This window comes from Nannobrachium achirus, assembly GCF_963921795.1.
Source record: "Nannobrachium achirus genome assembly, chromosome: 19".
NCBI classification, from domain to species: Eukaryota; Metazoa; Chordata; class Actinopteri; order Myctophiformes; family Myctophidae; genus Nannobrachium; species Nannobrachium achirus.
This window is the reverse complement of record NC_137826.1, coordinates 25,843,944-25,856,242: the sequence shown is the minus strand read 5'-3', so window position 1 is coordinate 25,856,242 and position 12,299 is coordinate 25,843,944. Positions and strand designations below refer to the sequence as shown.

The window sequence follows — 12,299 nt, the reverse complement described above, 5'->3', positions numbered from 1 at the left end:
TAATGATGTACCAACGATTTCATAAAATGGATTATAGACAGTCCATTGGACAATGGACTGTGGGAGAAAAAAGGAGCTGAATAAAGTAGGACAAATACCCAATAATGCCATCAGTATAGGCTACTTTTTTGTTTGGTGGACCCAAATAAACAGAATATATATATATATTTTTGAAAACGTTTGACAATTCTGGAAAATATCGAACAATTCACGGAAATCACGGATACTAAGTAAACAGTGTCCCCGCCATGGTAACAGCCGGATGCTGAAACAATGTCGAACACCACTGACTGACATCACGGCACACCATATATGGGCATAAACGGGTGAAACAGTCTGCATGCTGACATCACTGATATTAAACAGTGTCGCCACCATGGTAACAGCCGCATGCCCAAATAATGTCATTATTGCACAACTGGACGTCAATGGTGACTACCTGTCTGGGTTCTCCAACATTACTTCTGAAACTCCTCAGGCACATTCAATCCTTCATATACTGTGTGCACTCATATACTGTGCACACCCCCGGGCACAGGATTAGTATCTAATATTTTGCAACATTGATGAATGAATAAAATAATGGGTGTGTTTCATTTCGATCTCAAGCAGCTGGCCGCACTGACAGACAGTGGTGGAAAAAGCACTAAAATGTTTTACTTAAAGTTATACCATGTAACTTTTTTTATAAAACAAATCTTAAAATTGTCCTAACTGTTAAATCGCTAAAGTTTTAGAACCCCCACTCTGTTATTTTCAGCTTCTGAAGCCTTCTCTTTATATGTTTTCTATGAGTTGTGAGGGGGGGAGAATTTCCCGGCAAAATGATGTCATCTCCCACATGATACACTACCGGCCAATCACAGCGCCGATCATACACCACCGGCCAATCACAGCTAGTCTTGCTGTCTCTAAAGGAAGTAGCTTCCCTCAGCAACTGTGTTTACATTGGTGAAGGAATCTTGCCTGCTACTCCCTCAATCCTGGTCTAAAAATGATGATCGCGACGGCCGCGGGGGTCCGCGGACCCCCGTTCCGGTGGTCCGCGGCGACTCCGGACGAAAAAAGCAATACCGCTACTGACCACTAGTTGAGCAGCTTCCAGCTTTAAGTAAAAGTATCAATACTGCAATGTAGAAATACTCTGACAAGTAAAAGTCTGGAATTCACTACTTGAGTAAAAGTACAAAAGTAGAAATTACTCATCGTGCAGAATGTCCCATTTCAAGTTTTCAAATGTATAAAAATCTATGTATTGAAAATAGTGGATCTACAAGCTCACAATGGCTGAAATGAACATATAAACTGTAGGGTTGAATGGTATGTATATTTTGTAAAAATAATCAAAATATACAAAGTAACTAGTAACTATAAAGTGTTCAAATAAACTTAGTGGAGCAAAAGTACAACATTTGCATTCGAGATGTAGTGGAGTAGAAGTAAAAGTATTGAAAATTGGAAATACAATTGGAAGTTGTACTTAAGTAAGGTACATTACTTAAGTAAATGTACTTAGTTACTTTACACCACTGCTGACAGACAGACCACATACCCTACAGTAGCTTTTTATGGGTGTCCCAAATGAATGTATTTTTTATTGTCATCCATCCATTTGCGCCAGCGGACCGAGCAGGCGGGCTGTGTGTGTAAGTGGTGCATTGTTAGTCTACCCTGCAACAACTCAGAGTGCTCCATGTCCAGTGAGACCCACAGAGGGCCTGTTGGATTGGTGCGGCACGTTATGCTACACCTCTCTAAACAGAACACCATCCAGTCAATTATTCATAGCAGAGACAGAAATGCCTTATTCCTCAAAGCTAGTTTTTTCCTTCTTACTAGTGTTGCTATTATTTTTATTTAAAAAATATATCGTCGTTGTCGGGTGGAAACCTTGTATGTCCAAAACCGTTCATTTTGTATTTATCATTATAAAAATTAACTAAACTACTTTTGTGCGACAGCCTTGTATGATGAAGCAGGGCTTTACTTTACGAAAAAACATAAGAATTTGAGACTTGGAGATACAAGGTTTCTGCCCGACAGTGACGATATATATATTTGTATACTGTATTGATAAAAAAGCTTTGGGGCTGCCCGCCAGTTAAAGTTCACACGTACGTGCAGTACAAACACAAGCACACACGCATACAAACATATACGGAAAAGTCTCGAAATTGCACAAAGAAATGTTTGTGTGGCACTGAGAATGAGGGGAATGGACTGTGTGTCGGTATGATGTGTGCACTGAGATGTGAATAAAGACCATTTGCTCATGGATTCATAGGCTTCCGTCATCCATTATTGAGCATTGAAAAGAGCATAGGATTGGTGGCTGGATGATTCTTTTGACAGCGTTTACATGGCTGACAGCTACAGATGTGATCATTTGAACAGCGCTAGATAGATACTTGGACAGTTCAACATTGTTTTTTTGCAAAGAAAAATTGGTATATAAACTATAAAGTAATATTTTGAAAGTTCCAAAGTTCCAGTAATTGCTTTGACACAATACAAATAACTAAAAGTGCTATAAAGACGATAGACCCTAGCTAAAACAGTGTAGTAAACAACAGCTTTCAGTCCAAGATCACGATTCAATATAAAACATACTGTATGTATTTGATCAGCAGGATAACACTTATATGCCCACAGCTCAACAAAACCTCCTCGTGGCAAATCCATTTATGGACAATTAAGAGATTGCTATAGATTTCAACATGGCTGCTTTCGCCTCAGCAGACAAATGTGAAGCGTCAACAAAAAAGGCAATTTCTAGCCAGCGCTTGCCCTCCATCCAAAAGCAAAATGACATTAGCTCTTGTCTATTGAGTTTGTTAAATGCCCCACATAAAGTGAATTTACCCCCCAGGGCTGGGAAACAATCACGCAGGCGAGCGTTCCATTTAAGTGATTTGAATGATCTGAATGCTGCAGTGGCTCCGATCAACCAGAGAAATGGGTCAATAGACAGGCAGACTAAGTGACATGGCTGGCAGCCTGTGCTCTCGTGGAAGAACGACGCAAGAGTGAGACCTCACTGTCCTCACTGTCATTGGGTCAGACAGACGTGGTCACACACACACACACACACACACACACACACACACACACACACACACACACACTCACACACACACACACACACGCACACGCACACACACACACACGTGCGCGCACACACACCCACACACACACACTGGCCCAGAAACACACAAAAACCAGTGGCTTGTCTGTCTGGTTCATAGCCCCAGTGTCTCGTGTCAAAAGGTCCTTCACACAGACCACACACAGCTTTCTGTTGTGACAATCCTAACCTCATGCCAAGATGAACTGCTTATTAATAGATGGTAGATCAATTAAAAGTGGGGTGCGCAGCGGCACGACAAAGTGCAAACCAAAACATTCATTGCCATTCGTCTGGTCTACAGGATGGATTTATCTGTAAGGTATCACTTACAGTTATATATAGATACAGTGAGAATCCTACAGGGACAGCTCTGCATAAAGATAAAGTGTCTGGTGTCTACTCTGCAGTATACTGGGTTACAAAATACTACCATAATATAGACTTTCAGACATAGTAGCTTGTCTTGTAAAAGGAAGATGCCACAACTTACTTTCTGGGTTGATTGACATTGTGTCTTTCTCCCAGGACACTACGGTTATGTAGGCCTCCACTGAGGCAGGGATAATGCACTTGAAGACCGCCACATTGCCTCTCATGGCTTTCTGATCCTCCACCCGGACAGTGTAGGGCTCTCGTAGGACTGGAAGGAGACGATAGGGAGGTTTAATGTGTGTTAATGGTTTCAGTAGTACTGTTGCTGCTATGTGGACAGTGACATCACTTCTCAACATCCAGTCCCTCCTCTAGGACAGTGTTTCCCAAACACATTTGTGGGTCGTGGACACATTTTTGTGGGTCCCTAGTACATTTCATTCTTAATTATTATTTAAAAACACAAAAAACATCCCCCATAAGGCATAAAGCTAATAAAATGCAATGATTTGAGTAATTTCATTAATAAATAAAATGTAGTGAAAAAGAAGTAGTGAAAATAGACAATCTAAAAGCTCTCAACGTGGCGTGAAGCGACCGGTTGTGAGCTTGTAGATCTGCTGTTTTCTCTAGTTTGGGTCCCGGGCAAACATCTAATTTCTCTTTTGTGTCACAAGCTAAAAGGTTTGGGAACCACTGCTCTAGGATGTGGTTGGCTCAAAAGCTAACAAACAACCTGAGCTGGTAATGGATACAATAATATTACAGGATGAATTTTTAGCTAAATAAAAGCATCTTCTCTGATTACGTTTTTATCATTGTTCAGGGCAACGAGAAGTGTTCGGGACAACTGTTATTGTTGAAAAGTCTTTACACTCTTTTACATTCTTTTACGTAAAAGTTAATACTACCTCAGTACATATACAATATCAGCTGGGCTTGTGGTCAGAGTGTCCACCCTGAGGCTGGGAGGATGGGGTTTGATCCCCGGCCAAGTCATACCAAAGACGCTTGGCACTCAGCATCAAGGAAGTCCCTGCGTCATGTACCAAGGGTTGTACTTGTACATCAAGCTGCCTCACACTAAGGAAACAGGAGATAGGCTCCTGCCCTATGGGCCTCATGGCTCTGCAAGGCTTACTTATCAATACTACTGTAGAAATGTACAAGTCCGGAATTTGAAATTGATTTGAGTAAAAGTAAAAAGATATTGGCATCAAATTAAAGTACCAAAAGTAGAAATTTTGCTCATTTTGCAAAATGAGTTTTCAAATGTACAAAAGTCAGTTTTCAAATAATTGTAGTGGAGCAAAAGTTTAATATTTGGTTCTGAGATGTAGTGGAGTAGAAATAAAAGTATTGAAAATTGGAAATAATCGGGTTAAGTAAGAACTACATCAAAATAAGACTTAATTACATTCCTTGAGTAAATGTACTTAGTTACTTTTTACACCACTGACTACAGTAGTCTATGTGTGTTATTACAGTAGGTAAAGTGTCAATAGAGTGTGGAGCGAACAAAGTAGAAGCCACACTGACCAGCCTTAATGTGGACATCTTGGCTTCTGATTCTCCCTGAGGGGTTCTCCGCTGTGCAATAGTAGGTGTTGTCGTGGATGAGCTTGCTGAAGCTGGAGGGGGGGATGTGGAAGATCTGGAGGGTGCCATTGGAGTGCACGTGGCGGATCCCTGGCACGTCATAGATCTCCTCGCCAGTGGCCAGGTACCAGCGCAGCGAGACGGGGGGCACGCCTGCAGCGGGACAGGGCACCGAGGTCCCTGTGGTGCTGGCAAACACTACCTCTTGCACAGATGCATTGACAAAATATAAGCTGGAACGTAGATCTTCACTGAAAACTGTGGGAAACAGGAGGAGAAAGGGAAATAGAATATAAGGTAAATCAAACAAAACCAAAAAAAATCGAACCTCTGTTCGAAGTGGAGCTGTGTGTGTGCGTGTGTGTGTGTGTGTGTGTGTGTGTGTGTGTGTGTGTGTGTGTGTGTGTGTGTGTGTATTGCAGTTGATGCTCAGGGCAGGCTAGACTCAACAGCACCTCTCTGGTCACCCAGGATCATGTGTACCGATTTTTGTGACATTTGAAGAAAATATGTAGGAAAAGGAGCAAAAAGTGTGTTTTGGAGAAAATTCAAGATGGCGGAAAATCTATCCTGGCGCAAATGGGCGTGGCCTATATGGGGAAACTGTAGCTCCTATGCTTTGCGAGAGAAAAATACTTGAATGTGATGTCTTGCATTGTCCCATTATAAGTCAATGGGGACAATTCAGCGTCATTTTTGCCGATTATGTCGCCATTGTAAGGCGGATCGGAAAGAAAGTTACTAGCACACCATTCCCGGCCGAGCCGCACGTTTTGATGTATATATTGCGGGGGTGGCGTAAATGGTGCGGGACTAGTAGCGTGCCGAAGTTTAGGCTACATACAGACACGGACGGAGACCCACACACACGGCCACGTATAGGGAGCTTGTGTTCCACACAGCTCCAAAAATCTCAAAGCACAATATGTGAACAATTCTTTTTTTGTACAGTTTTTTATTAATGAATACTTTCATATTCACAATATCGTCGTTAAACCGTTCGTTTTTCATATTTCATTTTAAAAATTATTTAAACTAGTGAAAACAGCCGATCTACAAGCACACAACGCCTCGCACCGCGAAGCGTTGTGTGCTTGTAGATCTGCTGTTTCCACTACTTTTGTGCGACGGCCTTGTGCGATGAAGCAGGGCTTTACTTTGCAAAATAACATACACATTTGAAACTTGGAGATACGAGGTTTCCACCCGACAACGACGATATGCTATTCTATGTTTCTTTGTATGTGATTATACTGTACACGTCTTCTCCATTTTGCCTTTTCTGCTTGGCTAAAGTGTTTTTCTCTACTGCAGTGAAAGAGGCTTGGAGGAGCACGGCATTCTGTTGTCTATGAAGAGGCATTGCAGCTGGGCCCTGGGAGAGCAGCAATGGATATGAAGCAGCAGAGCCTGCACAGCACTAGGCTTGACTACAGTATATACTGTACAACAAGCATGATAGGATAGGGGCCCTGCTGGTGCCCCTCCCCCTCCCCAGGATCATGTACATTAGTCGCTACTACTAGACTCACAGACACAGACACACACATGCACACAACCCCCAAACTCACAAGCATTTGTGATGTGCATGCATAGTGCATAGTGGCAGTGCATGCTTAACTCATTTTGTGCCCGCGATTTTCGGTCGCAATGATGTCCAGAGTGCCTCCCGCAGGCTCCGTCCACTTGCACTCTCTTATTTTGAAGGCCCAGAAGTGCACCGCGTGATCACTTCCGGTCTGACGTCATCGGGTCGTGCGCCGGAACCGATCGTTGTTTACGTGGTGCCATGCTGGATTGCGTTGGAGCTTTTATACATGTGTTATATAAGCGAGCATCTGCCTCCATCTTCGCTTCTAAAGTGTAGTTTTGAGATAATGGACATTAAAGATGAGATCCCCCGTCCACCTCAATGTTATGGGATGACTATTGTGTGCTCGTGGAGCCGTGATGATGACAAATCAGCGCGGATTTTCGTCTCCGGACATCCGGCCATTCTACTCGGTAATGTACTCAACGTTACAGTAATTTATTACTTTTCGCGCGACATCACGCATTCGGCACTGTAAGTACTCGAGTACTTATCGCGTGACATCACGCAAACGGCACAGAATGAGTTAATATGCCCAATATGACAAAAAATATAACTAAGTAAAAATACAAGCGTACTGCCCGTGCTGTATGCTTGTATTTTTGTCTTTGTTAGCCTAGGAGCTTTATGACCTAGTAAGCTATCTTAATTAAGCGTCAGCGTTAGTTTATGCAGGACACGGGAGTCGTCCCGCCCAGCTGTAGTCAGCTCTGTTCTCATTCCTCATTCTCATATCTGCTGGTCATTACGTCACATGACTGCCATACTCCAATCAAAGCTCTGAATCAGTAGGGAAGGCTCCTTTAAAAGGATCCCTGGCTAATACGACAAATATGCCTTAATACATTATAAGTGTCCTCTATAAATACAATGTAAAATTAAAAACACCTTAAATATTTAATTTTTTCTAGAAATAGCTAATCTTTCACTTAAAGGGGGCGTGACACGGCCAAAACAGCTAATTATGGCTATCAAATTAGCCAATTTTTTTTAATGATGTCATGTACCCCCATGTTAAATGACCCAATCAAATTAATTTATTGTAGTTACTGTACTGAAAGTAGTACTTTCTGTACAGTAACTGAAATAAATTAATTTGATTGGGCTAATATGGGGGGAGGGGCGGAGACTCGCGGAGTCGAGTATCCATATCATTATCTTGTGAAACTGCCCCAAAAAAAGCTGTCCGAGGTGTGTTTCCGACTTTCTAAACCAACTTTAAAACTATCAGTTCTAGGGGTAAAAATGATATAGCATTCGCTATAAAATCAATGGTTAGACCGATAAAAAAGTACATGTCTTCTTCAAAAAAGGTGTCAAAAAAGGTGTACGAGGGTCAACACGCTTCTCCCCGTCTACGATACGGTTTTGTCGGCCATACCCTGCTGTCTCTGCCCTAAACCTGACTGGAGCACCCGGGACACCGGAGCAAGCGTACGGTAGAACGAGGGTCCAGCGAACTCCTCTGCAGAGGAGGTCCGTGCCTCCGTGGCTCATACTCTCTCTGTGTGTGTAGCCTGTGTGTGTGCTTTCGCGCGTGTGTGTGTGTGTGTGTGTGTGTGTGTGTACACACACAATAGCTCTCGCAAATAGCCGTGCGGTGCAGCGCTAGCCGGCGGGGCTACACGCTAACAACAAGGCATCATCACGTTGTGCGCGGCACCGCACGACGGACGAAGTATACATTGCGCGGCACCGCACGACGGACGAAGTATACATTCACTACTAACTGATACGGCCCCGCCTCCTTTTCAGACTGTTTGAAGAAACACCACGTGACCTACTGTACCATAATGTTAATTTTCGGCCGGTGTCGCCACTCCTTTAATAGGGGAAATGCCTGTCGCAAGTTGATGATGTCATAAAGGTCATGTGTCATTTTTATGGCATGCATATGCAAAAAATAAATAAAACACAAACACATTTGAAATATTGATTTGATGCTCATATTAACCACAGGAAGTATTACGTTTGTTTTTATTTTCACATGCATGCCATAAATTCCATAGGGATAGATCACAAATTACATTTATGACATCATCAACTTGCGACGGGCATTTCCCCTGTTGAGAGAAGGATTAGCTATTTCTAGAAGAAATAAAATTATTGAGGTGTTTTTAATTTTACATTGTAGTTATAGAGGACAATTATAATGTATTAAGGCATATCTGTCGTATTAGCCAGGGATCCCTTTAAATACGGCTTGCGTTCTCTACCTATGCTTGGTTCCGAAGCTTCGGAATCATTCGCTGCTAGCTGCCTCCTCCACCCCAGCCTCCACCTTTGCACGATCAGTATGGCTATTAAGCTCAAATACTTGTGATTGTCTGATTAAGTTACATGTCCATGTTGTTAAGCTCAAATACTGTGATTCGACTAAGTTAGATGTCAATGTATTGCTATTGTTCTGCTATTGTATCCCTAAGGGGGGTATTGCTTAGCGTTCCCTGATTTTGCTTAGCATGCTCAAAAAGCATGCACAAAATTCAGGGAACATCTCCGAACGCGGAGCCCATTAACACCAAGTATAATTGTATTCCATTTATGCAATAAATGGATATACTCTACTTAGATGTGAGTGTTCCTGAATAAATTGGCATAGGTAGTAACTAGTTAGAGTTGTCAGTGACAAGGATACACTTAACTGTTCCTACTAATCAATCGTTAAAATACAGTTAGTTACTGACGTACCCGTTGTATCTGTTGTTAGAGTACCCGTTGTACCAATCTGTCAGTGCCCTTAATGCCCATACTGTATGGAATGCAAAACTGTATGTATCTGTCTGTCGGCCTGTGTCTGTCAGCCTTGTCCCTTTTAAGCCCATATGTGGAGATCCCTGATGTCATCAGTATTTGCCTATGGGCAATTGGTCGGATCGGCGGTTCTGGACAACCGCTGATCAGACATGCCGGGTACCGCACTTCCTTGGGTCTTCAGTGAGGATGAATAATCACAGAGCAGTCATCCTTCTAGGCTAGGTGTCCCGTCAGGCTATTGCTCTTATTGCTATTGCTGCTATTGCTTAAGATTGTAAAGATCACTAAGTCAGTTTAGAGACAAGACAATACTACAGTACAATTCCCACATCCTTTCATGGAGGACTTGCACAGTGAATGTGGGGGGGGGGGGGGGAAAACATTAAAAACCACAAAAGTAATTGAAGAGGAATTAACAATCAAACGTTGCAGATAAAACAAAACATTGACTCACAGTCCGTTCAGAATTATATGTGGGATCTACCGACGTTGCTGGGAGGGTTGCGTGCGGACACAAAACAGTATTGCAATGTATTACAGCACTGACATACTGTAGTCTATAAGTATTAGTACATGGCATCCCCAATGTATACACTGTGCAGACAGACCAAGGATGAACAGTCTGCAATTTGCCATATAGGACATGGGATCAATGTCCAAACCTGTGCTTGTAAAATCGCTATTTTCCATAGTTTGTTGACAATGCGACAAATCCGACAATGTGATGGATTCCTTTTCAGGACACCAATCGTATTACATACATATTACATACATATACGTCACAAAAAAGCTTCCGCGGACATGCCCAGGCAGACAACTGCTGACGTCTACGCATCATTTCAGTCTGCATGGACTCCAGCTGACTCTGGTTCATGTACAGTATGTTATGTCTGGACTGTGAATTGACCTTTAGGCTATACTGTAACATAGTAACATCAAACAACATGTTCGTCCTGTATGACAACATGCCACACCACTTTTCAGTGTGATCGCTGGCCAAAGATTAGTCTCCATGAGCAGTCACTATGGACACACCACAATGATATATTGACAGTCCTTTATTATATCCCGTCACCCCATTGCCCCATGCCTTTTCATACACACCCAAACATTGTCATCACAGATGTCTCCAGGCAGACAGAAAGATGGAAGGAGAATGGGGGCATGCCTCCTGGGAGAGCTTTTCAAGTACTATCCATTCATAAGTGTACAAAGAGATTAGATTCCACAACCACTGTATGGTATACCACACCTATCAGCCAATCAGATTGTGTGATTTGACCAACAACCAGTTTTATAATCAATAAACTATGGATAATATGATGATGTAATAAATTGTGAAGCCACCACAATGTTTTGGCCATAGCTGAGTGGTTAGTTAGTGAGCCCGCCTGGGGAGCCAGAAAATCTATTTGTCCCAGGTACGATTCCAGGCCAGACCACTAATGTCGATGTTTGTCCCTGAGCAACTACAAGGGTTCATATTTTTTATTGCAATTAGAAAAAAGAAAATATGAGTGTTCATTTACTGCTTTCTATCGTTTTAGTGATTTGAATTACTTTGATTTCAATGGATGGGGCATGCGTGCAAGTGGCTAAATATGTGTCTGAATCTCACCCAGGGGCAGTCATTTCGCATGGTACCACTTTAGACCACAGCTGAAATAATTTTTTTTTTTTTTTTTGTTTTTAAATGTGATAAAGCCACAAAAGTATTTCATAAATATCAGGCTACATTTCACTTAAACGCCAGAGCTTAACTCTGCATGTAAATAATACTTTTTTTAATTAATGTGAGAGATCGGGACAATTCTGTTGGTCCTCCCAGCCATGTAGCTACAATGCATTGTTTATTTTTAATCAAGCCTCAGTTTGTCAGCCCTTTGTAGTCAAATGCGGTAAAATCGGGACTCCATTACCTAGCGTTGCAAACCACAGTATTTATCCCGTTCATGGCCAAAATGTGTATAGGCTACAATAACAGCTGAAGTGGTTAATGTATGTTTTGGACTATTAAAATCCAAATCTACAAAGCAATAACTAAAGTTTAAAACATACATAAACCACTTTAGCCCTATGTTATACCAAGGCTATTTGAAAATAGCCGATCTACAAGCTCACAACGCATTGCGGTGCGACGCGTTGTGAGCTTGTAGATCTGCTATTTTCAAACATTTTGTACTTTTACTTTTGGTACTTTAAGTACATTTGGATACCAATACTTTTGTACTTTTACTCAAGTACATTTTTAATTCTGGACTTTTACTTGTAACAGAGTGATTCTACATTGCAGAATTGATACTTTTACTTAAAGCTATACTATGTAACTTTTTTAATAAAACAAATCTTAAAATTGTCCTAATTATTAAATCGCTAAAGTTTTAGAACACCCACTCTGTTCATTTCAGCTCCCAAAGCCTTTTCTTTATGTGTTCTACTGAGCCCTGGTGGCCGTGACCGGGGCTGTTTTTCCCGGCAAAATTACGTCATATGCATCATTCTGTACACGTGTCTCCCTACCGGCCAATCAAAGCCCAGATCATACACTGCCGAGCTCTTCAGGAAACACTGCAGTGTTTACACTGGGCTAGGAGTTTAGCATGTAGCTCCCCAACCGAGGCTCGTAGAGGGACACGAAAGACCTCTATGGATAGGTCTCGGCGAGGCGAGGCGGACGCGGTGGTCTGAAGTCCGCGGCGAAAAACGGCCGAAAAAAGCAGACGCGACCGCGGTTTGCTATAACGCTACTGACCACTAGTTGAGCAACTTACACAGTATAGATGCCTTAATGGTCCACGTCACATTCATATAAACCAGTATGCGCACGCCGGTCGGCACCAAATGAACCCCACC

The 12,299-nt window shown here is 42.2% G+C and overlaps 1 protein-coding gene across 2 annotated transcripts in view; it reads right to left on the bottom strand.

Moving 5' to 3' along the window:
- Positions 1–12,299, bottom strand: part of dscama (Down syndrome cell adhesion molecule a) — a gene marked incomplete at both ends in the record, with an annotated part of 144,023 nt that overhangs the window by 100,739 nt on the left and 30,985 nt on the right. For both annotated transcript variants that reach the window (XM_080749014.1, XM_080749015.1), the window contains 2 exons: positions 3,618–3,767; positions 5,039–5,356. In XM_080749014.1, coding sequence (XP_080605140.1) covers positions 3,618–3,767; positions 5,039–5,356 — 468 coding nt within the window. The remainder of the gene's footprint in view (positions 1–3,617; positions 3,768–5,038; positions 5,357–12,299) is intronic.